This window comes from Euleptes europaea, chromosome 1 (assembly GCF_029931775.1).
Source record: "Euleptes europaea isolate rEulEur1 chromosome 1, rEulEur1.hap1, whole genome shotgun sequence".
Lineage (NCBI taxonomy): Eukaryota > Metazoa > Chordata > Lepidosauria > Squamata > Sphaerodactylidae > Euleptes > Euleptes europaea.
Window position 1 is genome coordinate 82,098,968 of NC_079312.1, and position 17,123 is coordinate 82,116,090.

General features: G+C 41.4%; 1 protein-coding gene across 1 annotated transcript in view; it reads left to right on the forward strand.

Annotated features, from left to right (window-relative positions):
- The window catches only part of ADAM19 (ADAM metallopeptidase domain 19), a 70,499-nt gene that overhangs the window by 29,763 nt on the left and 23,613 nt on the right, over nucleotides 1-17,123 (forward strand). Inside the window, exons 5-9 of the mRNA XM_056847530.1 lie at nucleotides 4,150-4,226; nucleotides 10,125-10,317; nucleotides 12,267-12,332; nucleotides 14,883-14,954; nucleotides 16,010-16,176. Coding sequence (XP_056703508.1) covers nucleotides 4,150-4,226; nucleotides 10,125-10,317; nucleotides 12,267-12,332; nucleotides 14,883-14,954; nucleotides 16,010-16,176 — 575 coding nt within the window. The remainder of the gene's footprint in view (nucleotides 1-4,149; nucleotides 4,227-10,124; nucleotides 10,318-12,266; nucleotides 12,333-14,882; nucleotides 14,955-16,009; nucleotides 16,177-17,123) is intronic.

Sequence of the window (17,123 nt, forward strand, 5' to 3'; positions counted from 1 at the left end):
TCCATCTTAGGGCTGTTGAAAAAAAAAATCGGTATAGTTCGGCTTCGGCAAAATTCGGCCCATTTTTATTCGGGCTGTTCAAAGGTCCGAACTCCCCCGCTTCGGATCCCTGAAATTCAGGGGGGGGGGATCTGGAGTTCGGGGGAAAATGCACCCCCCCGCGCGCCTTCAGGGGGATTCCCTGAAGGCGCGCGGGGGGGCCTTTAAACAGATCTGCGCCTCCCAGCTGGGAGGCACAGATCTGTTTAAAGGGCCCCCCAACAAGCCCCTCTGCGCTGTCTGCACAGGCAGCGCAGAGGGTTTCCAGACCACCCGCCAGCCCTGCTGGGACTCCCAGCAAGGCTGGCGGGGGGTTGTCAAGCCCCTCTGCGCTCTCTGCGCAGAGAGCGCAGAGGGTTTCCAGACCCCCTCCCCAGCCCTGCCGGGACTCCCGGCAAGGCTGGCTGTGCTCTCTGCGCGAGGGGCTCTTTAAACAGATCTGCGCCTCCCAGCTGGGAGGCGCAGACCTGTTTAAAGGGCCCCTTCCCCGCGCCTTCATGGAAGCCCCGTGAAGGCGCGGGGGGGGGGGCGAATCTGCCGAATTTATTCTCCGAACCCCCGAAGTCAGCAAATTCAGCTCCCCCATTTCCCGCCTTTTTTGAGTTTGGTTCGTCCGAACCGAAAAACAGCCAAATCAGGGAAAATTCACTGTTTTTCGGTTCAGCCCGAACCAAATCAACAGCCCTAGTCCATCTCCTTTTCTTGTTATTTTATTCCTACGTTTGGACTTAAATTTCTGTAACCTTAAATTTACTGTATCGTTGCATACATTACAGTCTTTAGACTGTCTCAGCTGGTTAAGTTGATTAGCATTTAAATACTTTGGTGGAAATTTCCCCCTGTTGGTTAGCTTGATAAAATATGTTTTTCTTTTCTCTCAGCAAACCATTTTAATTTTGTTTTTACTTTTTAGTGTCTTCTTTGTTGTTCAGGTAAACAACATAGTGGCCCTATATATAAAGTAATCCAGTTCTACAAAGGCCATTTGCCCTTTTCAGTCATTGTAATGTTGGCGCTCAAATTGCATATAAGGAAGATTGTGCTACCTGTGATCTTCCTGATATGTGGGGGCCACTATTTTGTATGACTAGGGCGATGCAAGTATGTCCCAACTTTGATACCCACAAATGCTTACCAAACTGGGTATCCAGTTGTGTGTACCAAAGCTACAAAATAGTCACACAAAATGGTGACTGCATACCTCGGGAGAATTGCAGGTTATGGTCTTACCTTACATATGGTTTGAGGACCAAAACTGTCATGGCTGAAAAGGACTACTGTTGGCCCCCATATCCTCCCACAGGATTCTCTCCATCATTGTTTCTACACGAGTTAATAATAGACTATATTTCTGCCTCACTTGCAAAACAGCATACTCCAAGAAGAACTTATATAAATACCTGATATGGAAGAATTGACCAAAATTGATATTTTTTTCTCTGCCTTTTCTGAAAGAATATTGAATTATGGCAGTCATGGGTAAACTTGCTCATATAAAAATTCCATGTGGTCTGCATCGTGTATAAATGTACTTAAATCACACATGTTGGTTTATTAACATATAAAGCTAGGATGCTAGCAATGTACCCTCCCAAAACCTGAATTGCTGGCTTACTAAAGCTACACCTAAATCGTCTGATGTGTGTCAGACACACACAAATTATGTGTGAAAGAGTGCTTTACCTTTCGTGCCACCACATCCCTTTTGGCTCTTAATTGGTAGTCCTCTCCCATGTGTAGCTATTTGTACCATTAAGTCTTTCGTTTGATAGCCTCTTTGAAATGAGTTCATTGATGAAGTAATTTACATTTGTGTGGTCTAAAGAAATCTTCAGGATGATCTTAGGATATAAATCTTTCATTTTCAATATGCAGACAGACTCTCTGTGTTCATTACTATCTGAGCCTTTGGAAAGTGACTCTGTGGTACATATGCAAAAAGATTGTTCTTAATTTTTGTTGGGTGTGCAATTGACAGCAGGAAGGAAACTGCTAGCTTGCTTAGAGGAAATAGGTACAAAACTGCTCCAGACGCTTTAAACAGACCTGCTTTTCCCCTCTCTCCTTCTTTTGCCAATAGTGAAGACTATTCAAAGTCTGTCAACCTGTATATACTTCATATTTTTAAAAACCAAATGTGACTTAGATATTCCGGCTTTGTAAACCACAAAAATTACCCTGTGGCTGAATCGATTCAACAAGAAATTGTTCCTTAATGAAAAACTGGCTTATGCAGAGATAATATTCCAAACAGTTGTTTATTGGAGGTTAGGTCCATCAATGGCTTCTAGCTATAATGGCTAGACCATCCACAGAATGATGGCTTCCACATCTATGGAAGGCCTTGGTCTCTATGATCTATGATTCTTTGGCCTCCAGTGCAGTTGGTTGGTAGGGTTGCCAGGTCCCTCTTTGCCACTGGAAGGAGGTTTTTGGGGTGGAGCCTGAGGAGGGCGGGGTTTTAGGGAGGGGAGGGACTTCAGTACCATAGAGTCCTATTGCCAAAGTAGCTATTTTCTCCAGGTGAACTGATCTCTATTGCCTGGAGATCAGTTGTAACAGCAGGAGATCTCCAGCTAGTACCTGGAGGTTGGCAACCCTATTGGTTGGACACTGGGTGAAAAAAGATGCTGGACTAGATAGACTACTGATCTGAGCCATCAGAGCTTTTCTTATATTCACACACACTGAATATGACAGGGCTTAGCTTTTCCATGTGATGAATATTACACCAGTATGGCCCATTCTCTATCAATCTTTAATGTCTCCTTGATTCTTTACTGAGGATTGCCCTGTTCATGCCAGTTTCCATACAGGATGTGGTCTCATTCTAATAAAATTGAATAATAAAATTGAAGTCACCCACTACAATCTCATTATCTCCCATCCCAGTTTCTTCAAGCCAAGCCTTTATCAACGAAGCTTCCAAACTCTAAATGTGTTATATATTGGATATACGTTGCAGTGTCTCTCTGTGCCTGTTACAGTCTTTTGCAGAGCTATGTTATGTCCAGCAAAATCTTTTTTGTGAGTTACTGGTTGGAAATACTTCAACTGGCTGGCACTTTGCTGAGACTGCAACCCAAAAGGACATTGCTAATTATGATTTCAAAATAGCAGTTAAAGACCATGAGCTCACCCTTCTTGGCACTGCTTCCCCTTCACTTCCTTTCAGCCTAAATTTTTCTAAGCAAGATTACTATGATGGAATTTTATTGTCAGCTGAGGTCCTAAAAGCCTATTTCTTGCCATTAATAAGGATGGGAACTCATGCGTCATTATCACCATGTGCCACCTGAGTTTTTAAAGAGCTGAAAAGTGACAATGATCCCAGAGCCATGTATATTCAGCAGCATAGGTGTCACTGTAATTTGATGACGGTATTAGGCTTCGGTCTTCAACACAGTTGCTCTTCATCCCATTCAGCGCAGCAGTATGATGGTTGATCTGGCTTTATTCATCCTGTATGTTTCCTTTGATTGTGAAACTGCAGTATAGGAACTCCTGTCCATCTAATTTCGTACCTTGATATCTTATAAAGGGATCCTTTGAAGCAATATAGTACAGGTCACTTGAACACATAAAGTTGTTTTATACTGAGTCAGACCATTGGTCTATCAAGGTCAGTAATGCTTATCCTGATTGGCAATGGCTCTCTAGAGTCACTGGTAGATATCTTTCATGTCACCTGCTGTCTTATCCTTTTAACTGGAGACTGAAGATTCAACCTGGGACCTTCTTCTGCATGCAAAGCAGCTGCTCAACCACTGAGACATAGTTCCTCCACATACTTTTCCATGCTGCTCATGGCAGTGGAAAATGTCCAGAAGAAATGAGTCTTAAATGTCTCCTTTCTTGTGGTATGCTTCTGAGAAAGCTGTGAAAGTGCACTGAGAAATATAAATTAGCAGGAATTTTCATCAAAACCAAGTTTAAAGGAGATGTAGTACCTTATCTGTGTCTCATCTAGTGTGTGTTTGTGTATGCATATGTGTGTGTGTGTGACAGAGAGAGAGAGAGAGAGAGAGAGAAAGTGCTCTGAAAAGCGGGGGCAAACACGAGTTGACAGAATGACGTCTTCCCTTGACAGTCTCCAATTTGCCTCCCCAGAACCATTGCTTTTACCATGGTGTAGTGAGAGGGATGGAAGATTCCAGTGTGGCACTCAGCGCATGCAGTGGTCTACGGTAAAGTCTAAACTCTCTCTCACAGAAAACAGTCTCAAATTAGATCTAGTGAACGATCTCTGTATTTTTTTATATACATGATTACTGCTCGTCCTGATCTTCTTCTGTTTCATTGCCCCTTGACACTACTATTTAAAAAAATAGCCGTTACATAAAATGGCAGCGAAGTGAGGATTCAGTCTTTCTAGAGTTGCCAAGCCAAGAGTTTCTGCCAATTCCTAGAGCTACACTAACAGCGCAATCCTATGCAGAGTTACTCCAGTCTAAGCAGTCTAGACTGCTCTGTTAGTGACCTAGTGGCATCAGGATTCCAAGTGGCGAAGGGAACAGATGGCTGCCAGCAGGAGACTTCATAGTGGGAGGCCTAGCAGCCATAATCGTTGCATCTGAAGAAGTGGGCTCTAGTCCATGAATCAAGTTGTGTTAGTTTTTAAAGTGCCACGAGCTCCCGTTAGTTTTTCCGGAAACAGATTAGCATAGCTATCCCTCTGAAAGTGAAGTATGACCGATTATACATCTTTTAGCACATTATTTGCATTGCTGCTTCAATCTTCATAGGAAGTAGTGCTCATCACATACTGCAGAATCTAATTTCTTTGAGCTGTCTTACGCAAAAGGCTTCAAGAAGTCTTTTTTTTGCCATCTTCCCTTTTTTTAACATGTTTGCTTTTCTGTCTCCTTATATTCTCTTGTTTTTTGATCAGTTTGTTCAGTTCAGTTTCAGTTTATTGCTCATTAACAAAGTCATAAGCAAATACATGTAAATATAAAATCCCTGAAATACATAAAATACAGAAATACATAAAAGCAATGTTTTTTTTATCAATGTCCTGAATTTTTCACTATATATATTTGGTGTCAACATTTATAGCCACCAAAAATACATTTATTCTGCAACCCTATACTGTTTATATATATGTATGAGACCAATGATGTCAGGCTTCTACAAGAACCTGCTCAGCCATGATGCTATACTTCAGATTTGCACTTATTTATTCCATGTTTAGGGTTGCCAGTTAGGAAATACCTGGAGATTTGGAGGGCGGAGCCAGAGGAGGGTAGAGTTTGGGGAGGGGAGGGACTTCAGGGGAGTATAATGCCATGGAGTCCAATTGCCAAAGCGGCCATTTTCTCCAGGTGAACTGCTTTGTGTCACCTAGAAATCAACTTTAATGTTGGGACACCTCCAGCCACCACCTGGAGGTTGGGAACCCTCTCCATGTTGGAATCTGATTTCCAAAAATGGTTAATTAAAAATACTTTTGTATAAACAGGATGTGTTTTTCTTTCAGTCACCTTCATTCAAAGCCATTTGTAAGCTCAGTTGCTGGGCTGTAGTCCAGCCAGGAAACAATTTTGTGCCAATTTTTTTTTTAATCCCTCAACAACCTCAAGTCATTTCAGTATAAACAAACAGTTTGGTGGTGTAAACAAAGTAAACCTTGGCTACTTATGGCTGACAGAAGACAGAACCCACACAATATAGGAAGCATTGCAGGTGCAGCCTGACCTAATTTCATCCCTCATGTTCCTGATTTCTTTTTCTTGGCTACAGAGTCCAAAAGATCTCTCTCTGCACTTGTAGTACAGCCCCTCCTCCCAGCTGCCAAGTATGCATCACATTATTTTAAATCCTTTTAGGATTATTGGAAATATATGGCAGCTAAACAGGCACATGTATTTATTTCCGTGTTATATTCTCTGGGCAGTGGGGAGCAGCAAAGGGAAAGGGTGTGTCTCTCTATTCCTGCAGCCATCTCCTCCTGCCTCTGCCTGACATGCTTGTAAAAAGCCCCTCTGAGAAAATGTTTCCAACCCTCCTGCATGAAAAAAAATATTTGCATTAAACTATGTAATATATACCCATTCATAAGTCTTTATGGGAAACAGATCTTGGTTCAGCCTTCGGCTAAAATAATGAGACTACTGCTACTTTAGATTCTACTAGTAGATCCATCTGTCAGGCCAGAGTAGAAAATATCAATAGAAACAAGTTGCACCCACAGCAATATTGCAAATTTTCTGAAAAATAAAAAAATCACATTGTAATTATATATGTATGAGGCCTTTTATAAACTGCTTCCCTTTCCAAAATGGGACCCAAAGCATCTCACAATAAAATCAGTAATAAAACATAGTAACAAGTTAAATTTTAAAAATCAAACTTCCAATAAGCCTCCCAGATCTAGAGGCAAAGCCCAGCCACCTGACAGCTTTGGTCTAACTACCTTACTCTGATGTATAACAGAGCTTTAGCTATGATGTTAATATATTGAGGCATGTAGGCAGACTGTATGAAAGGGCAGCCATTTTTCTTGCTTTCAGGAATATGTGTCCCTTGTTAGAATGGAGGCTAGTTCCAAAGGATTTTAAAATGATTGTGTTTTTTATTAACTGAGAAAATGTGAATATTCACAATCATAACCCCCCTGGGGAAAGAGGCAAAATAATTTGCTCCGCTTCTAAATATCTTTTTTTTTAAAAAGGTAAAGGTCCCCTGTGCAAGCACCGGGCCATTCCTGACCCATGGGGTGACATCACATCCCAACGTTTACTAGGCAGACTTTGTTTACAGGGTGGTTTGCCAGTGCCTTCCCCTGTCATCTTCCCTTTACCCCCAGCAAGATGGGTACTCATTTTACCGACCTGGGAAGGATGGAAGGCTGAGTCAACCTTGGCCGGGCTACCTGAAACTGACTTCCGTTGGGATTGAACTCAGGTCGTGAGCAGAGCATGGATTGCAGTACTGCTGCTTACCACTCTGCACCACAGGGATCTGAAATATCTTTTTAGCTGTAGCTTATATGTACTGACACAGACACACAAGACGTAATTCTTTCAAGCTCAACATTAAAGCAAACTAGAGACAGATGAGACAGAAATAGTGCAAGACCCTTAAAAGAGAACAATGATGGCTACTATATTGGCTTACATTGGTAACTGAATTGGTAATCTCGTAACCTAAAGAACAGCCTCAACTTTATCTTAAGGCAAAGTCAGAAATGGTATATTGGACTATAGATGACCCAAGACAAGGACCTGAGATCCCAGATTTCAATGACGGGGGTCAAGGGGTTAGCATTTAACAGTAGCCTTTGACGTCTGTTGAACAATCTAGTCTCTTGAAGGTTGTATTGAGGTTTCACACATCTTCAGCATCTAATCAGTACCTTAAGATTTACTTATTCTATTTGTATCTGGCCCTCTGGCAGTGTCTAATGCAAACAGAAATGTAATACATATAAACACTTCAACATCTCTGTTGAGACACATCTTCATGAAACATTTCCAAGTCTTCCTTTTACTGCAATAAATGTTTCCCAATTTCCTGAAAGCCTTGCTGTGCTTTGAGCAGCCCCCATTCTTATCTTACTCAATTTCTTGTGTAACTTACAGTTTCTCTTTGCTGTAGTTTTGGTCTAACCTCAATGGGACTGGCAATGCATTTAGTTTAAAGCCCCATCTAAAATTCCTGTGCATTTTGAGATGGAATCACTGGAACCTTTTAATGCACCCTTAGAATACTGCCTAGAGCATCCAGCTATTTCAAGTCGTTGTTTTTGATGAGACAGTAGAAAGACTACTTTCTGCAGCCTCAAAGCACCTACTGTGGGCCTGTCCAGAAGATAACTGGTGAGCATCCTACCGAGGGGTCCGTGTAGTAGGAATGTCATGGAATACTTATTTGTCATTAAAATGCTAGTGCAGGGTCTGGGTAGAGATAGTTTGGGCTTTCAAGGGGCAGCTGTACAAACAATCATGCAAGATTTCACAGTCGCTCCCCAATTTGCTTGAAGTTGCGCCATTCTGGCAGTTTAGAGATTTCTGTTCGAGCATAAGTCCAGTAAACTGAAAGAGCATATTTTTAGTCTATAAAACGGGGAGAACTTGTCTTGTAAAGCATTCCAAGAACCATTATGATGAGTTATTATTCACCATCTCCTATTTAATTACTTTGTTAAATGTAATATACTTTATTTCTGTTCCCATAACCCTATTCCTAATGGCTAGGAATTAGACCTGTTCATCTTTCCCTTCTTTATTCTACAGCTTAATATATAATTTAACATTTTAATTTTAAATTCTTAGAGATCACAATTATGTTCATTTTTTCCCTCAGATTGATATATTTTAACAGATTGATATATTTTGATTTTTGAAAATGGCAAATTTAAAAAAGAACAGGAAAAATTTCATCTACAAGAAACCCAATAATAAACCAGTTGTTAACAAGAATATTTACCCATTTAGACTTTTTTGTCACAGTTTCACAGAGAACTTTTTCTGCATTGGTATGTTGGCTATGGGACCCGATGCATGTATTTAGGATGCACAGTCAGTTAATGCAAAGCAGTGATCAGATCATAGTGTTGTTCTATATGAACTGAGAGAGCATCCTTAAAATTACCCAGTATTCTCCTCTAGTGATAGAAAAGCCATCTCACAGAGGTATTTGTGTGTCTTTACCGAAATTTCATTGAGGAGCCCCTGATAAGCATCCAGACAGGTCTAGGTTCTCAGAACACAATTTGGTTATTTTTTATTCTGTTCTTCCTTCAAACTCATATACATAGTTCTTTCCCCCTCCACTAGTTAGATAGTCACAACACTCCTGTGAAGTCGGATGTGCTAAGAGACAGTGACTGGCCAGAGTCTAACTTTTATAATCCTTTGTCAGGTAAAAATCTTCAAAGGATTAATCTCCAAACAGGCCATTTCTGCTGTTTTTTTTTTAATTTGAATTGAGTGTTGTCATCTCTCTGTATTAGAAAGCCAACGTTTCCTGGAGGAGTTCACAGGGCAACAATAATTTCCATGACCTGAAGGGCATAGTTAACTGATGGTGGAGAACTTGACCCTTTCACAATCATTCCATCTGTTCATGATCTAGTTATTCCCCTCCCCTGAAAGAAGCTTGACCTGACTGGTATAGCTTCTGATTGCAAAACCCTCTGTCCACACACAACAACACCATGATAGCACAGTCAAATCTTTCCTTGAGGAAGGGCACCCTCCATTGACAGCCAGTTGAATATTTTTGTATTCAAGTTTTTCCAGGCTTCATCCCACCCCTGTTCAGCCAGCATCTGGCTTGAAGTTATTCTCCAGTAAGGAATTTTTGTTTTGTTTTGCTTTATTTGACATGAAGCCCCCAATCAAGGGTGAGACATTAGAACTTGGATCAGGGATTTTAAGGTTGTCATCAGCTTCCCCCTGATGCAAGTCATTACAGGAAATAGAAGCTTTTTACATAAACTTGCTTTTAAAGGGCAGCTGATACCTTTCTCAGTGACATCTTTTGGGGATGCGAGAAGGCAGCGGACTCCATGTGTGGCTTAAACAGGGCTGTTTGACCCACAGTAGAGTCCAGTGAAGGAGGAGGGAATGCTTGGAGGTCTGTGAACATTTTAAGATCATAATGAGTGTCTCCAGGTTGCTAAAGTTTGAGAACTGCTGGTTTATGCTAAAGCTACTTCTAATAAACCCAGACTCTCTCTGGAACACTTCTCAATGGCCTGACAATGTCATTCTAAGCAGAGTTTCAACCTGCTAAGGCCATTGACTTCAACAGACTTAGAACCGTGTAATTTTGTTTAGGATGGCACTGTGAGTCTATGGAAATGTTTATAGTACTAGGTAGTCATGCAGTATATAGAACCAGTGTTTAAGCCAGACTCAGGCCATTTCTGAAATCTTATTCTAAGTGGTCTGAAACAAGATGGAAGAACAATTGTGTCTCTTCTTGTGCATTAGCATGCAGTGAAGTTAAACCTGGACAATGTACATGGGGCTAAATGGACTATTGCTTAGCAGTAAGATAATTAAAGTTAAGTCTCAGATAAACAGGAATAAATATAAGCCCTTCACAAGCTTCATTTTATTGGCTTTGTTTTTCAGTGGCCTTATAGTACTGAGCAACAACCTCAGCTATGTCTTGGAACCACTTCCTCATAGCCAGGAGCAACACTTAATCTACAGGTCTGAACATTTCAAGTTTCCCAGGGGTACCTGTGGATCCGAGCATTCAGGGTCAAAGGCCCCAGACTGGCTCACTGAGCTGACAGGCCAAGCTGAGTCAAGCCATCATAGAGTGAGTACTTCTTAATTATTCCATTACATTCTGTAAGATGTAAAATTTTAGAAAAATAAGAATTTCTGTGGCCGTTTTCCTAGATGCTCAGGGTGCTTCGCATGCACTATGCCAATAATTCTTACAGCAGTTCTATACAAAAGTACAGTATATTGCTTCATTGTTAGAGAAAGAGCATGGAGGGTGAGAAGCAGTAGTTTATGCAAAGGCCATACCAGATATGACATGAGAGATCTGTGATCAGTATTTTCCATGTTTTTTGTTTTTACTTTCAAAGTGGCATGAGTAGAGAGACAGGTATTGGTAGCTAAAAAAAGGAACAAAAAAGCAAATTTGAAGGGTGCTTCAGATTTGCCAACACAGTATGAAAGAAAGAGATGAGCACCCCGTCCTTCAGCATTGCTTCCCTGACCCAAGTTCCGTAGCTTCAATGTTTGAAAATAATGCTATGAATTCCAATAAAACAAATCCTTTGTGTATCATATCTAATTTGACCCAAAGACACTGGTTGGATTCAGGATTGAGGAGGCAGCTGCTGCCAAAGCAATGTTTTAAAAAATCTGCACAGCCAATCAGAAGCCTTGCTGGGCAAAAGCCCTACCTGGCCCCATCCACTTCCTCAAAACACTTTGTGGGCACCACAAAAGATGTCAGCGGGCACCATGGTACCCACACCATACTGAGGATCCCTGTTCCAACCCCATAGGATTGAGAACTGCTGTGTTATGAGACAATGTCCATCCATTAACACCTTGTAGCTCTCCATGCTGGGTATGCATGGTTTTCTGAACCTGGAAATGACAATATCATCTGAGAGCCATGATCAGAGAACCATTATTGTTTATGAATAGTGTAATTTTAAATTATTTATATGATATTTATGATTTTAATGGTAATTCTATGTTTTTAGCCACCCTGAGCCTGGCTTTAGTTGAGAAGGGTGGGATAAAAATATAATAAAGAAATAAAAGAAATAAAATAAAAAATAGTCAATCATGCCTTCCTTATAAATTATGAGGGCTGGAAACATTTCATGATTTTAGGATAATGGGAAATTTAAAGTATAATTTGAAATTGGAACATGTGACAATTCAAAAGGTAAGAGCTGACATGTAAAAGTGAGCAGTCTGGCACTAATTTTGGGAGGATTCATAACGTGTTGATGATTTAATTGAAATTCAAAAGATCAACAAACTGCACATTCCTGACTTCTGGGGACGAAAGTCCTCAGGAGGCCAGGAAGGGGCTGCACCAGCATTGGGGGCCCCCGCACCAGCACCTGGGCTACTTACACTGTCGTAAGTGGCTCCAACGCCAGTGGCGAGGCGTCCCACCAGCATAAAGGCCTGCGCTGGCATTCTGGGGGACATGCCAGCATCCTGGGGGGCATTCCCAGGCTGTGCCTTGGGCGGAGCTGCCTGTAGGCAGCTCCCTGTCCCCTTTTGGCACTGGACGCTGGAACGGAGAATGGCGGGGCTGCGACTGCTATTTTGCAGGCGCAGCCTCATTATTCTCTATGGGGCATTTTGCCCCATTTAAACTTTAAAAAGCCAGAAAACAGCTTTTTAAAGGCTTTTGGTGGCCGGGAAACGGGTTAGGAGGTGCCATGGCGGTGCCTTCTCCCTGCCCTCCCCAGCCGCCAGCAGCTCAGGAATGGGCTGAAAATGTGACATGTCTGTGCAAGATAAGTGAGAATGAAACTGGCTTAAAGAAGGTACATACACTGTAAATTAACTGTCTAAACACAATTCTTAGAAAACAATATAACTCTCCATTGATGTTTATTATGAAAAGCTGTTCACACAGTTTGATAAGCACTGGTACTCAGGTGCTGCCAAATTCCTACTTATGCAGTTTCTTCTTGTACCAATGATTATATTTTAAGGAAATGCATTCTAAAGAGTTTTCTGATAGAGGTGGGCACATGCATTTCTGTGCTTCTGACGTAGGTGAAGCGGGATGATGAACAGTCTATGAAATATGTGGAGCTTCTTCTAGTTGCTGATTATGCAGAGGTAAGGAAGAAATGCATTGTCTGTATCAGATCAGAATCAAATCTGTCATGGACAGTTCAGATGCCAGCAGTGGTAATAATGTGCATGGCTGCTTTTTTCTGAACCCAAACTGGCAATGGTCTTCCGGTAGACCTGCAGTCATAACGCCCATTTCAGCTATAGGGTTCACTGAAGTGATTCGTAAAATAAAAAAATGGGAGGAGACCAATCGTTTATTTTAGGTCAACCTTGGAAGCAATTGACAAAGCTATAACAACGTCCTGTCAGCAGATGCATGGAGTCTGTTTCTAATCAGTGGCCTGGAGCTGGTTGGCTTGGGTTGGGTCCATGTCTCGTTAACTGCTCCCGGGAGCATTAGGTCATTCACGCATCTTTTATTTTAATGACATTTTTTTCCAGGCTGCTTTCCTGAAAAGATGTGATTGCAGCTCATATAATTTCTCAGGGGGTAACCTGATCCTCCTACGGATCGCTGTGTGACTGCTTCCCCCCCCCCTTATAATTTTGCAATGGACATGAAGTGCATATTTCCACCACAGCCAACACACACACACACTAACACACACGCACACACAAATTCAGGATTCAGATGCTGTCGCTTATCTGATTCTTCCAGGCATAAGGCATTTAATGTCTTACATGGCAATTTCTGATCATTTTGTTACGACTGTGTGAATGAGCCAACCAGTGCCATTCATATTATAAAGCCTGCTGTTAAAGCTGGGCAGCCCCTGCTGAGCCATTGGCTATAATGAATGGTGAGTGAAACTTAGAGGGGTAACGGTTTTCCTGTTCCTGGGCAGTCAGAAGCTGTAAGAAAAAAGCAAAGCATACTGGTTTGCTATGTTTGCTTGCCATACACCTTTTACTAGATAAATGACTGAAACAAATTAATTTGGGGACCACACAGAAAACAGGAAACTTCCAGCGTGGTGTAGTGGTTAAGAGCAGTGGTTTGGAGCGGTGGACTCTGATCTGGAGAACCGGGTTTGATTCCCCACTCCTACACATGAGCGGCGGAGGCTAATCTGGTGAACTAGGTTAGTTTCCCCACTCCTACACATGAAGTCAGCTGGGTGACCTTGGGCTAGTCATGCTCTCTCAGCCTCACCTACCTCACAGGGTGTCTGTTGTGGGGAGGGGAAGGGAAGGTGATTGTAAGCCGGTTTGATTCTTCCTTAAGTGGTAGAGAAAGTCGGCATATAAAAACCAACTCTTCTTCTTCTTCTCTCCAATTTGACAGAAAAAATACTGCAGTTTTTGTGTGTCAAAAGGATGTGACTAGGGTAGGCTTGCCTGTCAGTGGCTGGCAATTGGCAGGAGTCTGGAGGGAAGAGACACAATGGGGAGCAACATCAGTGTTGTGACTGTAAAAATAAAACCATGGGGTTTCCAGCTCTTCTTAGAGAGGCATAACACCACTCGCAGGTTTTCCCTGGAAGTGATGTAATGCCGGAGCACCAATGGCAATTCTTCTTCTTCATTTTTCTCCACCGCCTGACAGAACAGTGGTGGGCAGCGAGGGTTGCTGGCAGGAAGTCTCCCACCATCGTGAGAGATCTAGCAAACCTAGAGTAAGATCCTTTTAATAAATTTCTCTTCACCAGACACCACTCTAGGTTTTGTTTTTTTCACTTCCCCACCTTCCCCCCTGCACTAGGGATCCCAATCAGAATAAGATTCTTGGACAGAATTTTGTGCCTTGGGGATAAAAACCACCCAAGTCTCTGTGGCCAATGATGGAGGGAAGAAGTAAACTGGACAAATACAAGATTTTTCTTTTCTTTTTAAAACTTAACAAGAGTGAAGTTTATTGAAAACGAATAACCTAAATGGAGAGAAATAGTAACAGGTAACATGGAGATAAGGGATTTCAGTTTTTAAATCATTCACGCACATGCAAAAAAAACTTCCCAGGCAGTCTTGTGTACTAAGGTATATTCTTGATCAAAACTGTTGCAAATATACACAGCACCTTCCAAAACTCTTCCTTCTAGGACAGCATAAGGGAACTAGATGAATAATCTGGTCCCTATGTTGTCCTTATCCTACTCTTAACAGGAGAGTTACCAAACTCTGTAAATCTCAATTTTCAACGGACAAAATCTCAGCTGTCAGTTCTTAACTGAATTGTTTCCTGGCCCACAATTCCCATTGGTTGTTAGAGCTCTGAACATTCATTGGCTTGTCTCTTGTGGAGTGATTTTGTTCTCCTCTCTCTGTAACAACATGTCTATTTATTTTCAGTTGTTTATTCTGTTTTATGATTTATTTAAACGATTCAACATTTATTTTCAACATGTGCTGGAAGGAAAGAGATTTATTGCATATCATTATTAGAACAAAAGCATTTACAAACTGTCATGGGATATAGCAAAATCTCTGTTTCAAACTTAGATGATTAATAACATTGGATAGTTCCCTAGTTTAGCATTATGAAAGAATTATACTGGAATCCCACAGGAACTTGACATGTTTAGAAATAACAGGGAACGTTCACAGAATGATTCTGAATTGCTTCCCCCTCATCTTTTTTTTTTTAAAAAACAGTTTCAGAAGAATAATCATGATCTTCAAGCAACCAAGAATAAATTAGTTGAGGCTGCTAATTATGTAGATAAGGTAAGTCCAGATATGTATGTTTTATAAGAAAATGTATCTGCACATAATTGGATATTGTGCTATTGTTGTGCTATAGTAATCATTTGCAATTGGGTTTCCTGTGTGGATGAGGACAATACAGTTGCTAATGAGCGCTATAGCGAAATAATAGTGCAGCACTACTCTAAAAAAAACAAAAAACTAAGCGACCAACTGCTCATGCCAAGACACATTTTTTCCCCTATGGGAGGCATCTTCAGGAGTGGGGTTAGAATGTCAGAGGGAACATTCTCCTACCCATTTTCCCTCTGCGCTAAAATGTCTTCCAAGTTACTTTTGCCAAAGTATCCTATGCATATGTGCAGAGAGATCTTCATGGAAAAAGGTGACTGGGGAGGTGTAGTTTGAGACAGAAGAGTGGCAGGCAGAGAAAGTGTCAAGTCCCCTTCTCCCCCTTCACCATTTCTCCATTTCATATCACTCCCCTCTTCCATCTACCTTTCTTGGGGAGGGGGAATCCATTGGGGATGGATTATAGCCATTTGCATCAAGCATCTGGTTCAGCCCTAAGAATCAGAAAGAACTAATTCAAATAGGGCTAGAGAATACCACTAGCCCCTTTTCTACATGATTATGGGTTAAATCCAAAGAGTTGTGAGAAGAGCTCTGCTTGCGGAATAGATTTTTTCTGCACTCCTCCATCAGCACCCTCTTGTACATCTGAAAAGCTGCTTCTGTGGGTTGGGGGACCCTCTTGGACAGTATAAGATGCAGTAGAGAGGACTGCGGATGGGCTACTTTGGATTGAACTTTATCCTTTCAGGGTATGGAAAATATGTTGAATATTAAAGCAGAGAGCTACAATTGGGCAGAAGATTTCATCACAGCCAGATTACTGACCAGTATGCTAGTACTGGCTGGAGGAAGATCCTTCAGTTTAAGGAAACGTCTTCCAACTTAAGTGGCTCTTCCACTGGAGGAAAGCTCCTCAGGCAGAAGGAAGGCTTCAAACTTTTCTTAGAGGAATAGTAGGGTACAGGCAACTAACTTCAGTTCTTATCTTCTTAACCTCTTAGTTTTACAAATCCCTGAACATACGGATTGCTTTGGTGGGGCTTGAGGTCTGGAACGACCACAATAAGTGTGAAATCTCTGCGAACCCACATTCAACTTTGTGGTCTTTTCTCGCTTGGAGGCGCAAACAACTAATGTATAAAAAGCATGACAATGCCCAGCTGATCACGTAAGTTGTGTTTATAGGAATAGCACAATCCCATGAACCCTGAGTTCTAGTTGTAGGATATGAATTTTTTATTACTCTGTGTGACAGTGATGATGGTATATCCTACTTAATTTGCTCATACATGTGTATTTTCCACAAACATCTGCACATATCGTTTGGAATATCTAGGTCCTACAAGATATTTTATATCCCCATTTTATATTTTAGTACATTCCACAGAGGGAAGGTATCATCTTGGAAACTGCCCAGTTAGTAGTCTATATATATGGTCATACAGCATTCCACGTGAGTTTTGTTCCCCTTGACAGGTACTGCCTTGCATCTATTGAAGAACTGTTGTGGAAAGCCAAAAAAATGAACAGCATGGTTCTTATAATTCCACTCATTAAGAATACCATAATATATAGGAATGCAACTCATGTTTGAAAAATATCTTCAGCAGCTTTCATACCCTGTCACCCTTTCCTATATAAAGTGTACATTGGGATGTAGGCTTAAGGAAAATGAACAAAAGCGAAAGAAAGAAAGAAAGAAAGAAAGAAAGAAAGAAAGAAAGAAAGAAAGAAAGAAAGAAAGAAAGAAAGAAAGAAAGAATCAGACACATTATTTACATCAGGGGTCCTCTCCCCAACAGGGTGCCCATGAGCAACATGGTGCCCACTGATACCTTTTCTGGTGCCTGCCAAGTGTTTTTAGGAAGTTGGTGGGGCCAGGTAGGGCTTTTGCCCAGCAAGGCTTCTGATTGATTATTGGAGATTTGATTGGCTGGGCAGATTTTTTAAAAATGTTGCTTTGGCAGCAGCTGCCACCACAGCATAACTCAAGTTAAGCTATGGCAATCATTTTGTGGCTGACTCTGCCTTCAGTGGCAACCGTTTCGTTGCTGTGCCCACCATGCCATGTCAGAGTTCCAAATGTGCCCTCAGGCTCATTTGTTTTGAAACAAC